General features: G+C 37.4%; 2 protein-coding genes across 2 annotated transcripts; one reads left to right on the top strand and one right to left on the bottom strand.

Annotated features, from left to right (window-relative positions):
- Positions 1-260: 260 nt before the first annotated feature.
- Positions 261-21,627, top strand: RPAP3 (RNA polymerase II associated protein 3). The gene is made up of 17 exons (XM_053462564.1): positions 261-446; positions 1,349-1,531; positions 2,494-2,637; positions 4,731-4,856; positions 5,469-5,596; positions 5,735-5,856; positions 6,453-6,523; positions 7,332-7,469; positions 7,951-8,078; positions 9,160-9,281; positions 9,555-9,625; positions 10,777-10,893; positions 13,111-13,316; positions 18,713-18,899; positions 19,688-19,785; positions 20,820-20,920; positions 21,446-21,627. The coding sequence occupies exons 2-17, from the start codon at positions 1,379-1,381 to the stop codon at positions 21,526-21,528; spliced, it is 1,995 nt and encodes a 664-aa protein (XP_053318539.1). The 5' UTR covers positions 261-446; positions 1,349-1,378; the 3' UTR covers positions 21,529-21,627.
- A 3,608-nt stretch (positions 21,628-25,235) lies between these two features.
- LOC128491230 (G-protein coupled receptor 61-like) lies at positions 25,236-27,113 on the bottom strand. Its single transcript, XM_053463503.1, has one exon. The coding sequence runs from the start codon at positions 26,906-26,908 to the stop codon at positions 25,457-25,459; it is 1,452 nt and encodes a 483-aa protein (XP_053319478.1). The 5' UTR covers positions 26,909-27,113; the 3' UTR covers positions 25,236-25,456.
- Positions 27,114-27,397: the final 284 nt, after the last annotated feature.

Below are 27,397 nucleotides of genomic sequence, written 5' to 3' on the forward strand. Positions count from 1 at the left end.
TTAAAACTACGTCCACGAAAATGGATCATAAAATAGATACAAGAGAATAAAAATATTGTGTCTCCGATGTTTAGAACTTCTTGGTATTGCGTGATTACGTCACTCTCCTTGATGCCTCCGCCACCATTTTTGATTAGGAAACAAAGGAATTATTTTCCTATTTTTTTATAATATCTATGGCTCGTTCTTATCGTGCTTAACCCTTGAAAGAGTATTTCTAAGTACGTTATTTCCAAATCTCAGTTATTGTCATCGTGGAATACTTTGTTTACACTTCCGCCATGCGTGATGCTCGCAGAGGTGTCGTGGCATCAGGGGGCGCTGTCTTCTAGTGTGACAATTCGGTTTACCCGATGCCCGTGTGGCTTTTGGTATCTATGACTACCGGCTAGCGGAAGACATGCAGGTGGTTAGTGTCGGAGAGGAGTGAGTGACTACTGAGTTAAGTGAGTATGGCTCTCTTGCCCGGCTGAGGTGCCACATACAGTGATTACATTGGTTTCAGTTATGCTAATGACAAGGCCTATCGTGATATGTTAGATCTTTCAATTCACTCGGCTCCAAAAATCATGGGGGGGGCCTATAGCGCCAGTTTCCTAAATAGAAAACATATGTTTTACTGGCTACCATTACTGCTGCTGTATTTGCTTTATGTTGTATTATTTATTAACACTTTCCACATCGATCCAGAGTTATAGAGCTAACAGGGCCCTAAAGGTAGGGGTTGCCCCACTCCAGTTCTGGAGGGCAGCCAACATGCCACAAATGCTATGTGTTATTGCTAAAAAATAGTTGTTCAATGACTTTTTTAATCGTCATGTCATTGTTGAAACTGGGGTAACTGAAAACTGTGATCCTTGAGGACATGAGTTGTTCGCCCCTGTTCAAGAATATAAAACGAACATATAACCACATGCAAGTAAGCATTACCGCTACATGTGTTAATATGTTACCAGACCATTTGGAAGCATTTGAATAATCTGCCTATATGTTGCTACACGTTATACTTAGATCAGTTGCACTTCTATCTCTTTCTTGCTTTTCTTTTGACACTTTGTTTATAAGAAGATTGTTATATTTGAGCTGTAAGTAATATGGGGTTTTTAATGCATTTAGTGACATCAGAGACGATACAATTTAATGTCAACTGTAACGTAGGTATAACTAATATGCTGTGCACTGATGAAGCTCATTTTGTACATGGTTACCTGCTATGTATATTTTGTTCCCCGAAAGCTGCCTGATGCAGTGATATGTTTATGCTGTTGGGGCTTGACTTATTGAAGGGAAGCCGACACTTGTGATGACGTTCCACAAAGGCATGTATTTAGTGTTCTTATTCTTCAAGGTGGGCAGTTGACTTGGTTTGAAAATCAGGATGTCTTCTCCAAACAAAGCTATTGAGCTGCAGTTACAGATGAAAGAAAATGCAGAAGAGTTGCAAGACTTTATGAAGGAGCTGGAAACTTGGGAAAAGGATATCAAGAAAGTGGACGCTAAACTTAATAAACAGACGGGTCTGGATGAAGAGGCAAGTGGTGAATGAAATTGTGGCTACAAGTGTAAATCTGTACATGTGTTCTACATTGAGAGTCTTCATTTTGCTTACTTGGATTGCGAGAATTCTATATAGAAATGTGCTTTTTTGTGTGACCTTAAATTATTTGTCATGCCTCAGGGAGGTATGGTTGCTGTTTCTCTTGGCTCAGGTAGCAAGGCATCAACATGCTTGCCAACTTCTTGTAGGCCTTGTCACTGAAGTATTGATTGTGTATTTATTCACACTGAGTAAGGGGTCAACATTTATATTTTGTAGGAGCGAGATGATCATGAAGCATTCTCAGTAGTTAACAAGTGAGGGAAACAACTGCTTTAGATACTCAAGTAAGGTCCATTCTGTAGGTTAAGGCTAGATCAAGAATGAATAACAATTTTTATGTTTTGTGTGCGTTCTTTACTAAACTTTTTATTTAGTTTGGTTTATTTAGATTCCTTTTTATTGAACAACTTTAAAATGCATGTTCTAGTTAACAGTACAATAATATTTATAAAATTCAGGCTTTGCAGCTATTGATGAGTTTAAGTTAATGGCAGCTGTAGTCAATGTCTTAAAGGAACAGTCTAGTCCGCAATTTTATTTTTAATTTTAATGCGTATAACTCTCTGGTATGTTAATGCAGTGAAAATATGAAAAACAAAAGTGAAAAGAAAATGTGGTTAGTCAATATATGTTCTGCTTGAAAGTAAAAAAAAAAAAAAAAAAAAAAAAAAAAAAAAAAAAAAAAAGTGAGTGAAACCTCTTAGCCTCTTGAATGTATGTTTGTATGTATGTATGTTTGTATGAAAACATGCATAGCATCATTGGGTATTACTTTTTGTTGCAGACATACTTATTAGTGGATACAAATACTCACAAAAAAAATGTTTCTGGTTACAAACTTACAAACATTTGTGTTATCTGTCTGCAACATTCTTCTGCTATTTTATATGTAGACACTACCACCAATTAGAAACAAAGATTATAAGAAGAAGAAAAAGACCAAAAGCAAACTGCCAACTGATAAAACAAACCACGAGGAGGTGAAAAAACCCAAGATAAAACTGCTCGATTATGAATACTGGGACAAGCTTGATGTTGTAAGTTGACAGTATTGAATTGTGCTTCTTTCACATGAATGGGGATCTTTCAGCTTTACTGATGTTTTTTTTGTTTTTGTTTTTTTGCAAGAATAGCATGCATTCTATGTAGTTAGATTTATATTTATAAATGTACCGTATTTGCTCGATTATAAGACGACCCTGATTATAAGACGACCCCCCAAAATCTGAATATTAACTTAGGAAAAAAAGAAAAAGCCTGAATATAAGACGACCCTAAAGGAAAAAAGTTTTACCAGTAAATGTTAATTCATGTAAACTATTTTTTTAAATAAAAGCTATGATTGAGAAAAATATTTTTTTTTTGTTTTTATTTCTTGTATTTTCCAACCTGTCCCCCAGTTACGCACATCTGCCCCCAGGCTTGCCACACCAATATGGCACTGTGGCCCATGATATGCCTTTTAACCCTCTATATGCCACTGTGCCCCATGGTATGCCTTTTGACCCCCTATGTGCCACTCTGCCTCCAGAAATGCCTTATACCCCTATATCCCATTCTGGCATTTAGGGGGTTAAAATGCATATTATGGGGCAGAGTGGCATATAGGGAGGTATAAGGCATTCCAGGAGGCAGAGTGGCATTAAGGGAGTTAAAAGGCATTATATAGAGCACTCTGCCTCCAGAAATGCCTTATACCCCTATATGCCACTCTGGCATTTAGGGGGTTAAAAGGCATATTATGGGGCAGAGTGGCATATAGGGAGGTATAAGGCATTTCAGGAGGCAGAGTGCACTATTAAATGCCCCCTTAACGCCACTCTGCCTCCTGAAATGCCTTATACCTCCCTATATGCCACTCTGCCCCATAATATGCCTTTTAACCCCCTAAGTGCCAGAGTGGCATATAGGGGTGTAAGGCATTCCAGAAATGCCCTACACACACACACACACACACACACACACACACACACACACACACACACACACACACACACACACACACACACACACACACACACACACACACACACACACACACACACACACACACACACACACACACACACACACACACACACACACACACTTACTTACTTACTTACTTACCGGTGCTTCCAATTTCCTCCTGTATTGCCGGGGCAGCGGGTTGACGTCTCATTCCGCGGCAGCCGGAAGGAGGTGGAGTTGGCAGCGGGGGTTTGTATGCGTCCGTCGCAAATACCTTCCCCGGCTGTCAGAGATCAGGAACTCTTGAACTCTGACAGTCGGGGAAGGTATTTGCGACGGACGCATACAAACCCCCGCTGCCAACTTCACCTCCGGAAGCACCGGTAAGTGTGTGTGTGTGGGGGGGGGGGGGGGCGACGACAGGAGGATCCAGGTCCCCTGCAGCGGTGCGGGGGATCTGGATCTTAGTCTCCTAATCAGACCTCTATTTGAGGTCTGATTAGAAGACGACCCCGATTATAAGACGAGGGGTATTTTTCAGAGCATTTGCTCTGAAAAAAACCTCGTCTTATAATCGAGCAAATACGGTACATATATTGGAACACTAGTATCACAAAAAAATGACACTAATAGACATCTCCAAAGTATGAAAAAATAGTAAAGAACTGTTAACTATCTAGTTCATCTTCATGCTGGTGTCACTGTACTTTACGGATAACCTTGGGTTTATTTTGAAGAAGACAAAGCTAGTTTTACAATGCCACCAAAATCTAGATACAAGCTGTTTTCTCTGGGTGACTGATGCTCCCTTTTTGCGTGCAGTGATACCATTGCCAACATATATATTGATTAGAGGGGTCTTAACTAGATTCATGCTACCGCTCTGTAAGCCAAACAAGCGTTCCTTACTGCTGAAGCAGATAGAGATCATCATTTGTTAATTTTCCCCGGGCTGAGGTGTGCGCTATGATCATTAACACATGTCTGCTGTCCACTATCTGTCAGTCTGACAACCACAGAAAATGAAATGTACCTCACTAGATGCACCTAGTAACATTGGCTTTCTGTTGATGTGTAATAAATAATTTCTGCCAAGATATTTTTTCCCCTCTTTTTTTAATATTGCCTACTTATTTTAAGCAGGGAATATCATATCTGCAGTTTCTGTCTTGTTCTATAGGACAAAGCATTAGAAGAGCTTGACAAAGAGGACAATACTCATGAATCAATGTCAGCAGAGTCAGATTCTGGGGATGAAGATGGAATAGCTATAGACACCGAAAAAGCTCTTAGAGAGAAAGAAAAGGTGAAAATGCTTGCTTTGCTCCTATGTTAATAAATATCCATCTTTTCATCATAGCTCAGTAGTTGATCTGTTGAGTGTTATGTAAATTCATACCTTGTGAGATAGTTTTATTTAAACCTTTTGTTCACATATCTGCTTTGTCTGTAGAATACAGAAGAATACTATTGTGTAGGGTGCCATATTTGTAAGCAAATTGCCACTTGTGAATATGCATGCATATTTAGTATTGGTGTATGTGCAATATTTTCTTTACATTTATTTTCTGTTTTAAATCTACATCACAAATGTTTATCGGTACTTGAAAATGATTACCTTCCGTACATTTGGCACAAATATATGAAAGTAAAGAAATGTATTAGTCAAGAAGTCTTTCTCAAGCTACAAATTAAACTACTTAAGTTTATTGCACTAGAATTTTCTCTGTATTTTGGACCAAATATTCAGTGTCTTTTTGTCTTCATTTGTGAAACGTATTCATGTAGATGTGTATATATAACATGCAGAAGTAAACCATGTTGTATGTTCATACACGAATGGCCATTTCATTTGCTAGAATCTCCTTTCTTCTGCAAAATAACATGAATGTGTTACTAAAATTAAGATATTTCACAGGGGAATAATTATTTCAAGATGGGAAAGTATGATGAAGCCATAGAGTGCTATACAAAAGGCATGAATGCTGATCCGTACAATGCAGTATTGCCTACAAACCGAGCATCTGCGTTCTTTAGACTAAAGAAGTAAGTTGTGCATCAAGTGGATGTTTTAAGAAAACGGTATTACAGAATGAGAAGTCATAGATTGCTTAGTCGGCTATCTTTCTTTTGAAGCAGGACTTTGTCACTTAAAAAAATAAATAAATAAAATGTTTCTCCCAGATATGCTGTAGCTGAATCGGACTGCAATCTGGCTATTGCTTTGAATCGAAATTATTCAAAATCATATGCTCGCAGGGGAGCAGCTCGTCTTGCACTAAAGAATCTGCAAGGGGCAAAGGAAGGTAAGCGCTGGACAAGCAATTAGCCTGTTTTCCTATGGCCCAATTCTTTGTATTTTATACATTCCTGTTTTAATATGTATGTTTTTAATATTTTAAAATAGTTGTGTTAAAGACTTAACCATCCACCCCTACACGCACACATAACACGTATGTTTATTCACTAAAGGGAATGTTTGCAGGAGTTGCGATTTTGGCTTACAAACTTTACTATGCATTATAAAGGGCTATCACTGGCAAGTTTCTCCTGCAAAACAACCAAGCCTGCCCTGTATAATTCATAATTCAATCGGTGAGCTGAATCCCAATAACTATTTCTGATGGAAGGGGTATGATCTGTGTTTTTTGGGCAGGGTTTGCTGGTCTTTATAGATCTTTCCCATAACCAAGGTGACATAATTGTATATTTCTTATTTTTTTTAAATGTATTACACTTTGTCAGATCACCAGTTCAATAAGCAAAATAAGTATTTCTAATTTACGCCATTCAAATGGGGTCTTTATGAATTTTGTGGACTTGGAGGAAGTGGAGTTGAAAAGTGCGCTTATATAGGTAGGTATATATGTTTATGATAAATGTTTTTGGGTTTTTTTTGTAGATTACGAAAGAGTTTTAGAACTTGATCCAAACAACTTTGAGGCTACAAATGAACTTAAGAAAATTAATCAGGTATTTATATAATTTGGAAAAATTAAGTGTCTTAAAAGCTGCAGTAATGACCTGTTTTCTGTGTCATAACCCTCTGAAGAAGCCTTTTCAGCAAAAGGCATTAGAGCTTCTACAATAACAATAGCGTGCTTATACTCATATCAACGTATTTTTTTGTGTATTTTTCTATGAATATGTATGCTTATGTATTAATTAAAAATGTAAAGTTTCTCAAATACTCTTCTAGCCATCCTCTTTACCCCAAGAATGACTTGCAGTTCAACCATTATTACTTCTTACCACCCACGTAGCCAGGATATCGCCCATGCTGTACCTGTTTGAATTCCTTACCCCATTCTGCCAGGCTTATTATTATAACATTAAGCGCTCACTGAAAACCTAACTATTCAGGGAAGCATACAATCTATCCTCCTAATACTAATACTCCCAAATTGCATTCTAAAAGAAACCATCTGTTTTAACCAACTTCGAGATCTAACTTCTCAGCGACATCTCAGTGACAATTCACCAAATGGTCCATCATCTTGTGTCTTCAGTTTTCAACCTCTGAAAAGACTAGAGCAGGACCCTCTCCAACTATACCAGTATGTCTTAATGTATGTTAATGTTATAGTCAATCTTAAGTTTCATCCTTCCCTTTTCACCCTATGCTATCCACTCTATAAATTTAATGTGGAGTACCCTGTTCAATTTTTTTTGGTGCTTAGATAATGTTGGTTTCATTGGATTGTGATTCATCCGTCATGCTTATATGAACAAACATGTCTACATATATATGTTTGAGGAATAATTCAGTTTTTCTTTTTAGCAAATACAGCCTTCCTCCAATATACCACAAGAGAAAAAAGACACTAAAAAGCCAAAACCTGTTGAAATGAGTGAAGAGGAGATGAAGCAGCTAGAGACACAACGGCTGAAGCAACAAGCTATTGTCCAGAAAGACCTGGTAATTGTTCCTTCTTTATTGCAACAGTAATGAAATCTCATGCGAAATTGTTGTGAAGGTGTTCAGACTTTGCATGCTTACTGTTTTGTTGTACGTGCTGACAGTCCACACATCGTAATTTTTGCAAAAATGTGTTTTTATTGCGGTATGCAACAATTTTACAGATTGTACCAAGATGTTAACACAGTTGCTGATGTTGAAATACAACATATAAACCTTTCTCATTCCAGTATCTGTAAATTATCTTTTGGAAGAGGAAAATTTGCAAAATATCTGCATCTTTCTAATTTCACAGATTAATTTTGTTTGTATTCTTGATTCATGGTGCATTTCAAATACTGCATGTAACAGTTTGTTTTTCCTCCATGCCTTTTGGTTATTATTACCCTCCTTCCTTTTATATTGAATTAAAATTTTCACATTCCATTTGTGCTTATGGTTTTGGGATTGGTATTCAGAATCTAAAATGTAAAATCTACAGGGCAATGCTTATTTTAAAGAAGGCAAATATGAAGCTGCTATTGAGTGCTACACTCAGGGCATGTCTGCGGATGGCACCAATGCATTACTTCCAGCAAACAGAGCCATGGCATATCTGAAAATCCAGAAGTAAGTGTTCTTTGAAAGAAGAGTTTTCTGCAAACTTCTAATATAGTATTTTTTTTTTTAAATCTTAACATTATGTCAGTGTATCAAAAGTATTAAACACGCAACTTAAATTGTCTAATATTGTATTTATGTTTGTTTGGAAAAAAAAAAAATTCCAAAAAAATAATAAAAAAAACAATTATTCCATTCTAGTTTAATCTCAGACTGCAGCATGTGATAAATGTATGATTTGTTCATTTGAATTATTGCTGTATAAGTAATGAAAGGGACATCCTAATATCCCATACATAAATAAAAAGCAGTTATCTGAAGCTCCAGCATAACTCACCCTCTGCTTTCCTTGTTTTATACCAGTTTTGGCTACTTGAAGCCACCAGTCAAAGAGCTCCCATTGTGCGAGGGTCTTATTAGATTCCACCAGCCAAATGCATCTCAGCTAGAGGCAGTGAAAAGGGTTAATTTAAACGGTGCACACAGCTGTCATGTGCATTAAAGTGCGTATGATGGCTGGACTGTCTCTGAAAAGCGAGCCTGTCATCCACAAACGTGTGATTAGCAGTTATGTAGCAAGCTTAGAGAAGTCAGTGTTTCTCTGAAAGTACATTATTTTCACAAAATTGCAGAGGCATCTTAAACGTAGCATCAGCTTCTTTAAAAAAAAAAAAAAAAAAAAAAAAAAAAAAGTGTTCTCATAAAGATATAGTGGCTCTTTAATTCTCACTTATAGCTACTAGTATTTTTTGGAAGGAAAGCTAGTATTTACCATAGGCACATACAGTATACTGTAGTTTTTATATAGTCATGTACAGTATGTTTATGTGTCTATCATTTTGGACCTAAATTCCAATTACATGAATTGAATGTAATATTTGTAAGTTATTTCAACTTAAAAATATCTAGTTTCTTTTATCTCGTTATCTGGGAAATGTGTATAGCTGTTACTTCACACTGTATAATCCATTTAAGTAACTATGGAATAACATGTAATAATGTGTTAGTATGTGGCTTTTTCATTGCATGGTAAAAATAGTCTCAGTTTAAACAAAAAATTAATTTCTGTGTATGTTATCTGTTTTGCAAGATATAAAGAAGCAGAAGAAGACTGCACCCAGGCCATATCTCTGGACACTACATATGGAAAAGCTTTTGCTAGAAGAGGGACAGCCAGGTCAATGCTTGGAAAGCTGAAGGAGGCGAAAGATGGTGAGGAAGACAAATCACTACCTCATGTTACTTAGAGTGCAAATAGGACATATTTATGAAGGCATAGATGAAGAATTTCTGGGGCAAATTGTTAAATGTGAGCAATCGCCAAGTAACTAATGTCATGTTCTGCCTCCAATAGACATCTTAGTTTTTGTTTTGTACCATATCAAGCATTTACATTCATGAGGTCATGTTTTAAGTAGATTTGCCGCTTTTAACCATTGTTTATTTAAAATAACAGTTTTATATTTTTAAATGTTTTGTTCTCAGATTTTGAAATGGTTTTAAAATTGGAACCTGGAAACAAGCAAGCGGTGTCTGAACTGGCTAAGATATCTCAAGTATGTGTGGTTACTTTGTAAGGCCTTTGAAGCTGTGGTTATTTAACAGTTTTGCGATGCTCCAAAAATTGAAAGCTGCCATTAGACAATATTGGGAATTACTATAGACCAACATTCATAATTCCTCTTCACAGAGCGATCTCTGGTGTGGCGCACACTAGATCGTAGATTCCTTTTGAGTGTTATGTGTAAATTATTGTTCGAGTGTGTGTCAGTGTATGTATGTTTGTAGCACGAATGTGCTTTGTCTACCCCCCCAGGCCAAAAGAACCAGCACCATGACAGCTTGTCAACCTACAGGAAAAATAATCCAATCCCTGCTTCTGTGCATGTATCATACTGTGTATGATAATTATGTCACCTACTGCCCTCTAATAAATAAAAAAAAATTTCACTACCTAAACAGATGTATGATGAAGTTTACATATAATGTAAGGAAATGTTGCTTTAGGGTCATAGATAAATGGTACTGCCTCAAATCGGAAGTGGTAGAGGCTAATGCAATACAGTCTAGACCGTCCTGAGACCTCTGAGCTCTCCTTGCATGCTGATAGTAGGTGCTGTGATCAGGGCAATGGAGCCCTGTTAATATGATATATTAAAAATATGCCTAAAAAACCCTTTCTTGCCCCAAAGTAGAAAAACTATGAAACAATAGTATAGAACGTAAGGAGACATTTTATAATATGATCAAAATAATGATATCTAAAAGAAACCCTTCTTGTAGTGGGGGGGGGACAATTTTCTCTGTATTGTGGACCAAATATTCAGTGTCTTTTTGTCTTCATTTGTAAAACGTATTCATGTAGATGTGTAATTTTGTGTGTTCAATAAATGAAAAAAAAGAGAAATTAGAGCTAAACTGTAGAAATGTTAAAAGGGTACAACATTTGAAAACCAGTCCAGTCACGAAGAGGCTGATTACAGATGTCACTCAAATCACTCACAAGGTTATTAAAAAATAATATATAGCTCTTCAAACGGCTTTCTTCATGTTTGAAGAATGTTCTAAACATTTACCATTCATTTGTGAAATATATTTATCTTGCAAATTTCTCTTTTCTGCCAGTTTCATCTCCTCTTTAAAGCATGTTGTCTTCATGAAACGTACTTAAATATTTTAGTAATTTTCCTATTTCTTTATGGTCTAGGAGCTAGGTACAAGTGATGTAAACGGCAACCAGCAACAAACTACAGTTAACAATACAGGGAATGAACAACGTAAAGTGTTAATGGCAATAAACAAACCAGAACATTTGAGATCTGCTGTAAGTATTTTTCTTTTTTTGGTCGGAAGTGAAAAAATATGGGTAGAGCCAACAGATTGCAGCTTCATGCGTGAGCTGACACATTACAGTAGTGTCATCACAGAGCAATCGTGAGAAATTATGCAACATTTGCATAAAACTTGCTATGGTTTTGGATGAACCTGAGTAATCTACATTCTTTAAATGAAATAAAATAACACGTACGATAGATGATTTTCCCTCTTTTTTTCGCTCTTTTTCTAGTTAGCAAATGGCTATATGCAAATTGTGTATATGTGATCTGTATGTCATTAGCTTCCAATGCAGGAGAAAACCATTAATAGAAAATAATCGTATTGTGTTTTTCTGCTTTATTATTTTTGTATTTAATAATTGCATATGTCACTTAAATCACTCAGAAGGTTGTTAATAAATGTATAGATCTCAAATAGCTATAGCTTAGAAACAGAAATTAAGACATGGAAGAATGCACAACCACACAAAGAGTTTCTGTAGACTAAGTAGTAATTATTTGCATTCAATATTTTGTTTTGACAGGTAATAAAAAGTAAGACTAGACTACCCATTGTTTTTGTTTTATTTCCTGCTTGGTCAGAATACTTGCTCATGGGCTTCTCACTTTATTCTCCTATAGCATAGATGTCAAAAATATTTTTTTATGATCATGTAGGATTTTTACACAATTGTGACTTCTAAGAACTTGTTTTGTTTTTGGCCTTGTCCAAATTGTTGCTCTTGAATTTTTTTTCTTTTTTGAATTATTATGTTATTGCATAGTAAGGTTGAGAAAAAATAGTTGATCTATTTCAAAATTTTCTTAACTGCAGTAATGCAGACAGAGGCCAAAAAACTCCCTAAACACATGCTCGTTTTATCATATAGAGTGCTTTAAAGTGTTTGTAGTGAAGAACATCCTTTGTTGAAGATAGAACCATGGCTAAAGTAGTCTTAATGCATGGCGCCAAGGACCTCAAATGTACTTTTATTATTACATACTAAGTACATACACACAGTGGTATTATTTTAACCAAGCTGCCAATAACCCAGAATAAAAACACATATGGTCAAGTACACTAAACACCTCATTTTTATTTATTTACATCTAAATGTCAAACTGTAGTCTTTACTCCTGGTATGTGGCCTTTCAACCATAAAAGATAACCGTAAAAGGCCATTGATTCATGGCTTTCAAAAGTGAGAGACAAAATCAATAATGACTTGTTGATCTCCACAGCTTCAAACATCTTTGCCTTTTAAAAGTAATTAATGTCTGTGTTCTAGCGGGGGTAGCCAAATAACTTGTATTCTTCAATAGACCGATTGTACTATCAAAATAAAGCCAGCTTTATTAAAGTTGATGGTAGATGTTTCAACCACTAATGACCTGTGCCTTTTGTATAGAGAAAAAAATATATATACATTTTCTTATTAAAAATGCCAGAAAAAGGGTAACAATGCTTAGAATACCATCTTACAACATGCTGAAACCAGCCGCAGGGATCACACAGCGAACGGAAGAGATTGCTAACCACCATCTCAGTGAAGTAAAACAATATGGGTTTCTCTTCTGGCCCTGAGGATCCAACAGCTTCTTGTGGACTCTGAAGCAAGAAGCGATTGCTGGTCCGTCACGGCTTAAGATAATGATTGTGCAAACCTTACTTTTTATATAAATAGGGTTTGCTTAATAAACTTAATAAATAAAGTGTGAAAAATAACTCTAAATTACATATCTGTGTAGGACTGTATTAATGAAATGACAAGCATTTACTTCTTGTAATAGCAAATACATGGAATTTAAAGACCGGTTACTTTGGTATATCTAGCCGTAGCTACCTGCCACAAAATCGCAAATCTTTAGGGTTTATTCACTATATCAGTGGCTTGCAGGTGGATTTGCAATTCTAGTTTTAACTCTCACTTCATTATGCGTTATAAAAAGCTGATGCCGACAACTTATGCTACGCACAAATTAGCTAGCTGGAGTTTTTGATGCATAATTCACTGCAGGGTGAAATTCACACAGTAGTGTTGGTAAATTGAAGTCATTTTCAAACTCCCACTTCTATTGTATTATAATTCATATCCCAAGCATTCTTGCAAAAAAAAAAAAAGGATTGTTCACAAATCCTACAGATCGGTATGCTTATTAAACATTTATAATGGTGTTTACCAATAGTCTTACTAACATTTTATTCATGTTGTTTTTCCCTCTAGAAACCTCTGAGAAGGATGGTAATAGAAGAAGTTGGAGGCCCAACAGAAAGTTCAAACAATGCCTCTACTGGCAAACTGAAAGTTTTAGCAGAACCACTTGCGACCAATCAAGACTCAAGTCAACCTAAATTAATTCCTGCATCATCAGATATTCCTACACCAAAAATCCTTAAAATGGAAGACATCAGTGACACTCCAGTTACTCAGTAAGTCTTTGAAACCTAAAATGCGTGTGTGTGTATGTATATATATATATATACAGGCAGATGTTCTGCTGAAGACTTAGGTAATTGGCTTCTAAAGAGACCCTCTGTGTGCATATGAGGAGAGCATTCCCAATGATTTCAATGGGATTTCTTCCTTTGCCTGTTGGCTGCTTCATCAGTGGTACAAATTATCGCACCACAGAGGAGGCGATCTGCTGCAGCTTCTACCTAAGGAAAGTTGTTTGAGTTCAATTATGCCTATTAAACTACTTAAAAATATACTATAGCTCCCTGGGGTATTAAAAAGTCAATTTTAAAGTTTGCTGTTTACTTGCAGGTATAAAATGTCTCCTGTAAATTAGCATTTGTAGGCACTGTCATGTATGCAGGGAGTTATGTGTTCTGGCATATTTGAATAGTAAAAATATACAATATAGAAATTTCTTCAGTACCATTGATTAAATAAATACCACTTATGTAACCTTTATCAAGATCATGATTAGGACAGGAAGATATGTTTACTAGCTGCAAATACTAATAATTTTATTAAGCCCTTTATGCATTCTTAGATACTACTGACCTAACTAAGCACCTTCCTTCCAGCTTCACAAAAATATAATGTATACTTACTATGTTTGGCTTTACCTCCTAGTACAATGTCATAATTATACTTTACTATAAACACATTTTAATATAGGCATATATGTTTGTGTAGTTGGGGCTTACGCATTATGTTTGTAAGAAAGAATGCTGTTTTCACAAAAAGCTCCTTAGTTTTGGTTCTTGAATTATAGCCACTGGATATCACTTTAGGAATCTTTTCATTTTATATCTATTTTTGGATTATTGAAACCTGTAGTACTCAAACTAACATGAAAATAGATTTCTATTATGATCAAACTAAAAAAAATATAGTTCAAGCATTTCACATAGCCAGTTTTTGATGGACGTAACACTTCATACTGCAGCTCAGAACAGGTCGGAACATATTATTTTCTTTCTACCTCACTGAATAGCTTTTTTTCTCGTTTGCAAAGATCTCCTCTGTTATTGAGTTTTAGTATATAAACTTTAATTATCTGCTAAGACCATTTCTCCAATTCTTTTACATGTGAGCCTTTTCCATTGCTATACCAGTAAAGCACCTTTATACATAGTAGCACTTAACACTCTTCTTGCAGTCCTTACATTAGATAGCTCAAGATAAATGAAAAGTTAACTACCAAGCTGTGTTGTACCTTCTTTCAAACAGAAACAGAATTTTCAAGCAACTGTTGTCTCATCTTTTCCAATCTTTTTTAACCCACTCTTTGTGTTAAAGGGACAGTCTAGTGTCCGTTACAGCCATAGCAATGAAGAAAACATCTGTGCTGGAGTCCAGTTTTGGCACTAGTTTTCAAGCCCCCCCCGTTACTGGCATATGCTTACTGAGCATTTGAGCAGAGGGTGTCATTAGACCCCCGGGACCCTTGCACAAACTGGAGCTTGCTGGCAGTGAGTATGCTGCTTGTGTGGGTTTAGCCAAAACGTCTTCTGGAAACCACGGATCTTGGGGGATTCTGATAAATCCCTCCATTTATTTGCAAGGTAAAGAAGTGTCATTTAACTAGGACCTATGCTGTCAGTAGACGTTGTTTAATTTTGTAGGTTTCATAAGTTGCCCCCTTAATAGTGTGTGTGAGGAGCCTTGTCCTATATTATAGGCGAGATGCAGGGATCAACCGTAACATGACGCCCTGACATGTTGAGGCTTGGACTCCACTAGACCTTTGAAGGTGTGTTGTGGTATCCGCACAGAGACCATTGCTCCGTGATCCAGTTCTTATGCTCACATGCCTATTGTAGGCATTTTTGTCAGTGGACAAGGGTCAGGATGGGCACCCTGACAGTTCTTCGTCTGTGCAGCCACAAACACAACAAATTGCGATGCACTGTGTGTTCTGTCGCTTTTCTATCAGAACCAGCATTAACATTTTCAGCAATTTAAGCTACACTAGCTCATCTGTTGGATTTGACCACAGGGGCCCCACCTTTAACCCCCTCACATGCATCAATGAGCCTTAACCACCCATGACCCTATCGCCAGTTCACCACTTTTCCTTCCTTGGACCCCTTTTAATAGGTACACTGCAGACTGGGAATACCCCACAAGAGCTGCAGTTTTAGTCTAGTCTTAATAATGTGCTCCTTGTCGAAGTCTTTGAGATCCTTATGCTTGCCCATTTTTCTTGCTTCTAACACTTCAACTTTGAGGATGAAGTGTTCACTTGTTGCCAAATATATACCACCCACTGACAGGTGCCATGTTAACAAGATAATCTATGTTTTTCACTTCACCTGTCAGTGGTCATAATGTTATGGCTGATTGTTGTAAGTAAAACCGAAATATACTGTCTGGAATACACACTGTCCTGATCGCATTAGAATGTTTTTTGCCCTACATACAACTGGTTGAAAACTTTAGAACAAGGAGAATTGGTAATATATGTACCATTTTTAAAGAAAAAATGGGTGAGCCGGCAAAACACGTTTATTTTATTTCTTATGGGATTCATATTCAACTGTTCAAAATTCAATTACTCCCGTTCAAAAGACTACATACCCTTAGTTCTTAATACTGTGCATTGCCCACTTTAGCATCAATGACAGCATGCAGTCTTTTGTAATAGTTGTCTATGAGGCCCCAAATTCTTGTAGGTGGTATGGCTGCCTATTTGTCATGGCAGAATGCCTCCAGATCATGCAAAGTCTTTGGTCGTCTTGCATGAGACACACCTTTGAGATCTCCTTAGAGTGGCTCAATTATATTAAGGTCAGGATCACCTTGGCCTTCTGCTTAGGGTCATTGTTATGCAAGAGCATCCCATGTGCAGCCTTCGTGTGGAAGAATGCAAATTGTCTGCCAGTATTTTCTGATTACATGCTGCATTCATGCTGATTACATGCTGCATTCATCTTGCCATCAATTTTCACAAAATTTACCTGTGCCTTTAGAGCTTGGACACCCCCAAAACATCAGCGAGCCACCACCATGCTTCACAGTGGGGATGGTATTCTTTTCACTATAGGCCTTGTTGACCCTTGTCCAAACATAGTGCTTATGGTTGTGACCATAAGCTCTATTTTGGTCTTTTCACTCCAAATTACAGTGTGCCAGAAGCTGTGAGGCATGTCAAGGTGTTGTGGGGCATATTGTAACAGGGCTTTTTTGTGGTATTGAAGCAGTAAAGGTTTCTTTATGGCAACTCAACCATGCAGCTCATTTTTGTTCAAGTATCGATGTATTGTGCTCCTTGAAACAACTAGACCGTCTTTTTTCCAGAGCTGCCTGTGTTTCTCTCGAGGTTACCTGTGGGTTTTTCTTTGTATCCGGAACAATTCTTTTGGCAGTTGTGACTAAAATCTTTCATGATCTACCTGACCTTGGCTTGGTATCAATAGATCCCCAATTTTTCCACTTCTTAATAAGTGATTGAACAGTACTGACTGGCATTTTTAAGGCCTTGGATATCTTTTTATGTCCTTTTCCATCTTTATAAAGTCCCATTACCTTGTTACACAAGTCTTTTGACAATTCATATCTGCTCCCCATGGCTCAGTATCTAGCCTGCTTAGTGCATCCACGTGAGAGCTAACAAACTCATTGACTATGTATACACAGACACTAATTGCAATTTAAAAAGTCACAGGTGTGGGAAATTAACATGTAATTGCCATTTTAACCTGTGTGTGTCACCTTGTGTGTCTGTAACAAGGCCAAACATTCAAGGGTGTGTAAACTTTTTATCAGGGCCAAGCGACTATATGATAATAAATGTCTTCATATGATTGTTTTTAGCTGAAAGGAGTGGCACCCTGTGTGGTCTTCTGCTACACGGTTCGACTTGTCGTTTGTTCAGAGATGGTACTCTGCATACCTTGGTTGTAACAAATGGTTGTTTGAGATACCGTTACCATTCTGCCCATTCGCCTCTGACCTTTTCTCTCTTTTTCAGACCAATCTCTGTAAACGTTTAGAGATGGTTGTGCGTAAAAAAAAAAATCCCAGTAGATCATCAGTTTCTGAAACTGTCTGGCGCCACCAACCATGCCACGTTCAAAGTCACTTAAATTCTATTTCTCCCCCATTCTGATGCTCGGTTTGAATTTCAGCAGGTTGTCTTGTACCTAATAAAGTGGCCAGTCAGTGTATAATATATATATAATACACACACACACAATATATTGGTAGCGGTGAGTTTTTTTTTTTTTTTTTGCATGTGAACAAGAGTGGCCATTACTGTAAATTGTATTATTGTGTTTAATGTAAATATCATTAAGAACTATTTTTGGAATGAAAGGGACCTATTGTACATTGTTGCATTGCCACAGTAACCAAACTTGAATTTCAATCACATCGGTAATTTATTTAATTAAATCAGCTTCTTCACCACTGCATTCTCTGGTTTTACTTTGAAGTTTAGAACTGCCTTCTTTTTAATGAAAATGAATGTGTTTATTAAATACAGCAATCTTGGAAAAATATGTGTTTCAAAGAATTAATCAGCTAACATTGTGTTTTTCAGAAAACAGGCATAGAAAATGATAATAGGAAATGTAAATCAATAACCTATAGTTTTATATTCGGTAAATGGGTATTTTTTGGCAGCCAACGCATTTACTAATTTTCAACGCATTTACTAATTTTCAATGCATTTACTAATTTTCAAATAATGTGTTGTTGCTATTTCGGCTAATATGTTTAGTTGATATAACAGTATTAAAGGTGATCATTGTTGACCTTATTTGCATGCGCCTACCCAGAATCCCTTGTGGTTGTGGCAGCACCATGAGATTTCTGAGGCAAAAAACAAGTCGTCTGGTGTCTCTAGATGAGTGTTTAATAATGCTTCTACTACCCCCTTAATTTTAAGTGGAATGGTTTTCCATCACCTTTACCCCCAAAACTTTTGTGGTATTTCTCGTGCTTCCCCAAGCCTCAAGTATTAAGCCAGTATCAAGACACATAGTTTTGATTGATAGCAAAGAGCCAGACGAAACCCGATGTGATATCATTATATGTCGACACAAGCAGTCCAATATCACAAATACAGTATATACCGCTAAAGAATTTCCTGATTTTAGCAAAGTGTTCTTTGTGTACGGAAAATATTGATCATATTTGCACTTAAATCAATTTATATAGGAATTTGTAAAATACTTGACCACTGAAGTATGGACCTGTTCCTGGTATTACGATGTGTTTTCATCAACGTTTTTTTTTTTTACATTACCTATATGATACTTCTACACAGTCCATGAGCTCTCACCTTTTTAGTTTGCTAGTTAGCCGTCTATAGTTCATAGCTCCATTGTCTCCGTATTTTTAACTTGTATTACAATATTTTGTCCTGCAGGCCTCTGTCTGCTGTTAAAGTTCAAAATGTATCTCAAGCAGCAGCCCAAGTGAAAAGTGTTGAGTCAACTTTTACTACTGCAGCACCAAGTATTGAGATTCCTGGAGTTCCTGCAAATTCTTTCCAGCTTGAATCCGATTTCAGAAGACTGAAAAGCAACCCTGATTTACTTTACCAATACCTGAAAGTAAGACATCCCAAACTACCGTATTTGCCCAATTATAACCCCCGCTGCTGCTGGCACTTCCACCGGCTGCCCTGCAACACACCAGGGAGTCTGGGGATGGATTGTTAAATCGAGGATGTGGGGCAAAGTGGCATATGGGGGGGGCATAAAGCATATCTAGGGGAGCAGAGTGTCATATATGAGGGCAGAGTGACATAGGGGAGAAGAGCGACAAATCTGGGGGGCATAAAGCAGGCAGAGTGGCATATCTGGGGGGCATAAAGCATATCTGCGGAGCAGAGTGGCATATCTGGGGGCAGAGGGGCATATCTATAAGTAAGGTGCATTATGAATTAAAATGGCTATTGGTTTTCTGTTTATATATAACATATGCTGACTAACTATAATAGATACATGTATTCCTGTGTGGCGTATAATCGAGCCAATACGGTATATAGTTATTGGTAACCATATAATTTACCAAGGTTTACGAACGCTGTAGTTGTTTGAAGGAGGCTGGGTGTAGGACGTTGAACATTGTTTACCCTTTTAATATCGAGTACCTGAAAATATTTTTTTTTAAAGATAAAATTACACCCCCCTCCCATTTTTGTCTTGAGCTACGTATTAAATGTTATAATAGGCATATAACCCCCCTTTCTAGTCCAGCTACTTTATGTTATCTAAATAACACTGACCCTCTGCTTTATACATGTTTGCCAGAATGACAATAGGTGACTTTGTGTAACATAAACATGTTTCCAAATAAATATTTTAAATACTCTATATTTTTTTGTTTTTTTTTGCAGCAAATTGAACCCTCCCTTTATTCTAAACTGTTCCAAAAAGCTTTAGACCCAGATGTATTCAATGAAATTTTGAAAATTCTTCGAGATAAGTACATTGGGTGAGTGATATTTCCCCACAGAAGGTTGGGGTTTTTACAAAAGAAAAGTTATTGTGTATTTTAGTTTTTGAGTAATTAGAAAATAAAAAAAAAAGGTGGCATAGTTTATACCTTGGTATTTAGGGTTTTTTTAAGTAGAGAAAATTAAAGTATATATGTCTTATCAGCCTTTTTTTGTTGTTCTTTAAGCAAAATTGTACAATTTCCAATAGGACCAAGAGAAGCCAGTTCTCTAATGCATTTATATGTTAGTAAGTAAAATCTGATAACTTATTATAAGGATAGAACATTTTGTTATGGTCCTTGATTGTTTTTTTGGTAATATATTTCTGCAGTTATTAAAGGAATGATAAAATAAAGTATTAACAAGTAGGGTGTTTGGAAATGAGTGAGGCTGGTCTGTAGACAATTTTTAATATTTTCAAAATATTAACATATCAACAGTATAAGACCTACTCAAACTCCAAGCAGTGCTTCCTGACTGAGATATGGACAACAGACCATTTCCCATGTCCACATAGTGCCTTTTAGATAGATATACAGGTTCCACTGTAGAGATGCTTGACCACTTCTACCTTGAAAGCTCTCCCATTCTGCCATATCTATTTTCTACTGCACTTTATCACATTTCGCCTAGGTAAATGCTACTGCATGATGTTCAGGGTTTCTTAATTCATATTTTAGCAAAATTATAACCATTAATAATAATACCTGGGAACTCTCTGGGTTTGCCCAGAGATTGCCGAGTGAAGCACCCTTCTCCGGGTGCCCCGCTCCCCGCCCATTTTCCATTTAAATTGTGGAGTTGTGGAACGCCCCCAGCAGGACCTCCCATCGACGTCAGGGGGAACGCCCACCGATGTCAGTGGGCAGTCCTGGCTGCATCTCGCAAGGGAAGGCTCCGGGTAGCCGGAGCCCAGAAGTTCCCAGGTATGGTGATAACATAAATTATATTGAAGAATAAAATCTATAATCTCTAGATCATTTGACTACTTTGCATCCTAACAGTGGTCTGAAATATGTATTTTCAACAGGAGAGAAGACGTATCCCTTATTGTAGAAATCTTACAGGGGCTATCAGAGCTGAGAAGATTCGACATGGCAGTAATGTTTTTGTCACAATCGGAAAAAGAAAGTAAGTTATTGGTATTATGAGGTTAACTTGTATGATTGTAGGGATAAGTGAAAGAATACGATATGGAAGTCCAAGAGGATGAATTAGGAGAAGTGACCTTTTTATCAGTGAGATTATTAATAGTTTTCTAGAGGTTTCAGTTTGCACAGAAACCGGTTTTTAGCCATTGCATTTATCATGTGAAAGAGGAAAAAAATATTGGAATGGGTATGCATTTGCATGTAGGGTCATAAAGAGAATAAACATAGCCCTTATTTGTCTACGAGAAGGATTGAGTCTTTAGTGAAAGTTAATTTCTGGTAGAGTTCCCCCCCCCCACAATTCTTTATTTATTTATTTTTTTATTAAAGATGAGCGAATACATAGTTTTAAAAAAAAAAATAGCCCTCATCCTAAAGTAGGAAAAACTGCCATGCTTAAGGAATAATTATATTATGTCAACTATAATTCTAAAACAAGATCAGTCCTGTATTTTAGAAGAAAATTGTCTCTTTTCTTACATGTCTTCTGTCTTCATCTTTGCAGTTGTTCATGCTTTATTTGCACACATAGAACAATCACAGACCAGTGATTCCTTAAATGCGCTGAAGAAGAAATATGGAATATGAATATTATGTATATGACCAGAACAACATGCAGTATGCCAAAATCCTTGATTAACATAGAAATGCTGTGTCTTTTATAATAAACATTACATTTTTGAAAAATCATGGTGTTTTGTTTTTCTAGCAAACAGATGTAGACTGTAGAAATGTAAAATATAACATATCTTCCTGAGTTACATAATCTTGACACCTATTATCAGCCCTCGGTCTATTAAGATTTCTTTGGAATTTTTTTAAGCTTTTAGTCATTAAAAAACTCTAGTTATCACTACCAGAGTTCACATATCCATCTGTATCTATAAATAGAAAATAGCACTGTGCACTGGCAAGCACTGTGAGCAGCAGAGTATTAAGTGCAGTGAGTGATCTATTTGGCATATTTGACCCACCGAGGAGACTGGGCAGAAGAGAGAGACAAGTACAACATCTTCTGTTCTCAAAGGGCCCAAACAGGCCATTGATTCTACACTATATGGACAAATATATTAGGGCACCTGACCATTCCACCAACAGGGACTTTTATGAGATCACATGTAGTACCCCCCTCATGCAGCCTATAACCGCTTCCATTCTGGGAAGCAGGGAAGGCTTTCCACACGATTTTCGAGTGTTTCTGTGGGAATTTCTGCCCATTCATCCAGTAGAGCTTTTGTAAGGTCAGACACTGATGTTTGACGAGAAGGCCTGGCTCGCAATCTCCATTCCAGTTCATCCTAAAGTCAGAACGTCCACACCAAACTCATCCAACCATTTCTTTACACCTTGTTTTGTGAACTGGGACACAGTCATACTAGAATAGAAAAGGGCCTTACCCAAAATGTTCCCAGAGAATTGGAACCATAGCATTGTCCAAAATGCATTTTGGTATACTGAAGGCAACATACCAAGAAATTCTCAAGACAATGCTATGTTATGGAAGAACTTGACTAGCCCGCACAGAGCTCTGACCTCAACCCCACTGAGTTTTTCTGTGGCCTCATGTTAAGGACACGCTGGTGTTACTGCTAACTCTTTAAAAGACTTTTAAATTGTAATGCTGTTGTTCTATATGAATTGTTAAAAAATTAAAATAAAAATTCAAGGTAAAATTTCAGTTTGCATTTTTTGTTTGCATTTAAGTATATGGTACTTTGTAATAACACAACATCATATTGGTTAATATTAATGTATCACATTCCACCACTTCATAATGTGCATAAATCAGGTGCAGTTTTACAGTTGTAATAAGACTAACAGCCTAGGTGCAAAAATGGCAGCCATATTTACTTAATGTCCCATACAACTTCACCAATACAGAATTGCTGCCGCAAACAAGTTAAAATTCTGCAGTGGCAAATTCTTGTACAGCTGAGTGCATCTCATGCAATGTAAATACCTTTGGGGGAATGCATAGAGGGTTTTTTCAGGAATCCCTAAATGCATTTGCATGCAAAAAATGTTCAGTTAAAGGTGACACATAGCTATGATAAGCATTGACATGCAGGTGATAGCTGGAGTGATTAGCGGAACTAGAACAGCAAAACACAGATAATGACTGGTGGCAGGAGCCAAAGCTGTTTTTTCTTTCAACACCTACTGAGAAAGCTTATATATAGAATTAATTTGCATTGTGCTAGGAACTCCACATATGTCGAACGGGTGGGTAAAGGAGCAGGATGTTCAGTCTGTTTGTTTTAAACCATCTTATAATAAATAAAACATGTTATAAAGGAGCATCTTTTATGTGACCTACTTCAAAGCTATCATCTGATGCATTTTCATTAAAAGTAGCAAAAATCAAATACATGAGCTCAGTTTCCGGTATTGATGTCCATTCTGTATGGACATCAATGTATTTTGCCGTGCTTAAATTGGTACATGAATTATTTTTTTTGCCTCCCCTTCCTTCTACATGCCCTGCGCATGCACTTTAGCAGTTCCAATTGCATACTCGCGAGTTCAAAAGTGACAATCACATAGTCACATATATGCTAGCTGAACGGCTATTGATTTAAGTGGGAGTGCTAAAGAGCTTGTGTGGGAAGTGTACAAGTGTTAAGGTAGATAAATCTAATTTGCTAACTGCAATAAAATGCACACAAAATGGACCTCTGTATGTATTTTACTTAATGGTAGGCCTGGGGTGTTCGTTTGGCTTAGAATGAAATCTATATCAAGAATGATATCTTCAAAAAGCCCATTCAACTACATTTACCATGTTTTTTTGTTACACTAATAAACAAATGTAAATGTTGCACTGTTTATGCAGATTTATTGATGGCAACGGTACATAAAACATTTTTACAATTCACCACGTGTAGTTTTATCATTTGGCAATTTATTATTGCTAATTTGTGCTTGATATTTACCCAAAACATGCAGATGGGTGTTACAGCGCATATGCAAATAAACTTAAACTTGAAAATTAAGAAACCATTTAATGCATTGAAAAATCAAAGTTTATATCTAGCAGATTATAAAAAAAACTGATATTTACCACAACAGATCATTTCACAAGATATTTATAAGTCATTTTCATAATAATGAAAAAAAAACATACCACCATCTTAATTTTTAAAATGTTAACACTTTATGGTTCATAATCATCTTGAATAAAGTTTTATACTATTTGACATCTAAAATGCAGCTGAAATCACATCTTGCTTTTAATCTAGATCAAATAGATTTAAGGATAGAAAGGTTATAACACATCTATTTACCCCATACCTTACCCCTTAGCATGATCATCTGTGTCGCAGACAAGGTAGATATTCGAGATACCAACATAGTATTGCTCAGTGATACACAGGATAATTTTTAGGTCCGTAAAGAGCATGGTATGCAGCTTCTAAGGTTTATTTGTGACACAGCAATCTAGATTTGTTCAGGGCCTAATGTTGTTGTTCAGGTAAACATATACTGTCTACCTATGTAAAAATGATTTCCTTTAGATTTGAATCTTACTAATGGCTAATAAAAGTCCAATAATGCTTTTATGTACCGTCATCTTTACGACTTGTAGAATGGTAGAAAATCCCCTTTTCAGTGCTTTATATTTTTTTAAACGAGGGTTTGCCTTTTTATGGGCAATGCCATAGGAACAAGTAAAGGTACTGCAGTGGCAGTGTAAGAATGTCTGCCCAGTACCCTAAAAAAGAAAAGAAAAAAAAAACTAAATTAACAGCTATTATTCAGTTTTCTGTAGTTTGAAACATTTAGCCTACTGTTAACATAAAATCACTGGCCGGAAAAGGTTCTCATCTAATCTTAAAGTTTTCTAGTTTTCATATTTTTTTTATGTTGCATAGAATTTTAATCCTATTATAAGCAAATGGCATCCCTTATGGGCTCTTGTGCCAAAACAGGTTTGTCTGATTTCAGGGATCCCTGACCCTATGCTAACAAAAGATACATTAAAAGATCAACTGCTGGTAATAGAAAGTATCCAAGCACATATGGGTCGTTTTCATCTTCTGGAGACAAGGTATGTTTGTGGTGGAATGCACAAATAGTTCAGAAAAACAATCTCCTTATTGAAATACAATCTTTTTTTTAGATGGAAGAACACATTTTACCTATACTATACCTGTACATTGTCCATGGCCCTCACCAGTGGTTGTGCCTTTTGAATCTACACAAACACTGAATTCAACGTGAAAATGTGTCTTCTTTAGTTGTACTTGCACACATACATATATATACATACAGCTTTAAAGGCACAGCCTCATGTCTTTTTCTACATATTTTCTCATCTATTGAAATCTTCCAGTCTTTTAAGCTCTCGGGGAAGTTCATTAGTAAATATGTTCCATTCTCCAATTAGATGAAGAAAAACAACAATGTAAACAAAAGATAAAAATGTTTTTCAAGAGATAGGAGCATATATTTTGTACTGTCAATGTGTCACCACAAACATATGTCCAACAATGTCTTCAGAGAAAGAAATAAAATATCACTTTGTTACTCCTAAATAGTTATCTTGCTCAGTATGTGTTTGAATACTTCTAAACCCCACTGTGTACTCCTTTTCCAGTAGCTCTGGAGTTTCCTCCAAGATTTGACCTGGCATTCTGAAACTCAGGGTACTTTGATTAACAAGCAGTCTAGTGCCAGTAGAAATAGGAAAGCTGTTCCTTCGGTCCACCACACAGCCAGTTCTTTGGAGAAACTGGAGAAAGTTCTCCTCAACTGAGCCTTCTTGACTTGAGAGGCCCAGTTGTTCATCCAAGGACTGTTTCAGAAAACATTTGGGTATCCTGGTGAGTTCTGCTCTGATTTGCCTGTTTAGACAGCCATAAAAGAATGGGTTAACAGTAAAGGATGTGTATGCAAACCATCTTACTATATTCTCCCACTTGTCTGATGCCTTGGATGGACTGGATTCCAAAGCATTCTGCACATGGAAAATAAAATAAGGCAGCCAACACATGACAAATTGACCCCCAATTATCATGAGTGTGAAAGCTGCTTTTGCTCCACCGATTGTCCTCTCTGGCGACACCCTATGAGATCTGTTCCCTGCCATAATGTTTGCCTGACTGCCATCCGAGTTGGTCCGTTGCCGAGGGCTAGCTGCCCAGGATGGTAGTGGTCCATGCTGCAGAGCTGCAATCCTTGCTACTTTGAAGACGTTGCAGTAGACAGTCAGTATGATTAGGAGAGGAATCACAAAATACACTGTAACAAAAAACGTCACGAACACTTTCTTGTAATTCCCTGCATTCCTCTGTAATGAGCAGCGTGTGTCATTGACAAGACTGCTAGTGTTGGGCTCAATGCCATCTACTTGTGGCGTGAAGAATGGCACGGTCGATGTCAAGGATGACTGAACCCATATAAAAACCATGACAGAGATGGCCAGACCCAGGGTCATCTTCACTTCATACCTCATGGGATGCACTATATAGTAATAGCGTTCTATGTTTATGGCAGACACTGTGAGGATGGATGCGCTGCTGAAGCAGACCTCCAAGGAGACATATGCTTGGCACAGAGAATCTCCGAACGCCACTCGCCCAGTGCTCGCCACAATCCCCAAAGGCATGAGCGTAATGGCAGCTAAGACGTCTATAATGCACAGGTGCACCACGAACAGAAATTTCCGGAGTTTGGGCGTTTTGAGGATGACGGCGGCCACGGCCACATTCCCGGTCACCGCTACCAGATCCAGGAGGAGCATGAAGAAGAGCCCAATGTACCGAGAGATGGTGTCCGCATCGTGCAGAGCTCGGTCCGCAGTATCCAGCAGGGGGAGAGACGAGCTGTTGTCGCTACTGCTGCTATTCAGGGCTGCGTCGTGTGTCTGCAAAGCCTCCATGCCCAGCACGGTTACCGCAGGAGCTGCGGTCATTTCCCCGACAGCTATCCAGTAAAGCAGGGCTCTTCCCTTGCTTGAATCGGTCATCCTTACCTCCCTCCTCCACCAGCCGTCCCCGGTGTAGCCAATGCAGCGGTGTAGCGGTGCATTCTTCACCTGAAGGTGGACCCTTCACATCACACATCCCCTTAGCATCTGGCTACCAATGCCATACCTGTAACGATCCACTATCCCCAGCCCCGCGGGCGTGTAAATGGGTAGTGCTGGCTTCCCACACTGGCTGTGACAGAGGAGGAGGCTGCCTGTGACTATCCATATGATCACACTTGACGTCAGGTGACAGGGACTGACCCCGGTTGCACTTATTATCATTGAATTCTTCACATTGAATCTTTCCCTGGGGCTTTTAATCAGGTGTACCTACGATGACGTCATTGGCTACTATAGCGCACTATTACCAAGTGTGGGGGGGCATATACAACATTGTAACAGCACGTTTGATGAAGTTGAGCTCCTCCAATTACCATTATAGCCAGAAGAAGACAAAAAATGTTCTACACAGGAGAAAAAAATGCT

Source organism: Spea bombifrons, chromosome 4 (assembly GCF_027358695.1).
Source record: "Spea bombifrons isolate aSpeBom1 chromosome 4, aSpeBom1.2.pri, whole genome shotgun sequence".
NCBI lineage: Eukaryota > Metazoa > Chordata > Amphibia > Anura > Pelobatidae > Spea > Spea bombifrons.

Coding starts and splice junctions, on each gene's coding strand:
- RPAP3 (XM_053462564.1), top strand. CDS start 1,379: ATGTCTTCTCCAAACAAAGCTATTGAGCTGCAGTTACAGATGAAAGAA. Junction 7,470..7,950: donor CTATTGTCCAGAAAGACCTG/GTAATTGTTCCT, acceptor TAAAATCTACAG/GGCAATGCTTATTTTAAAGA. Junction 8,079..9,159: donor GCATATCTGAAAATCCAGAA/GTAAGTGTTCTT, acceptor CTGTTTTGCAAG/ATATAAAGAAGCAGAAGAAG.
- LOC128491230 (XM_053463503.1), bottom strand. CDS start 26,908: ATGACCGATTCAAGCAAGGGAAGAGCCCTGCTTTACTGGATAGCTGTC.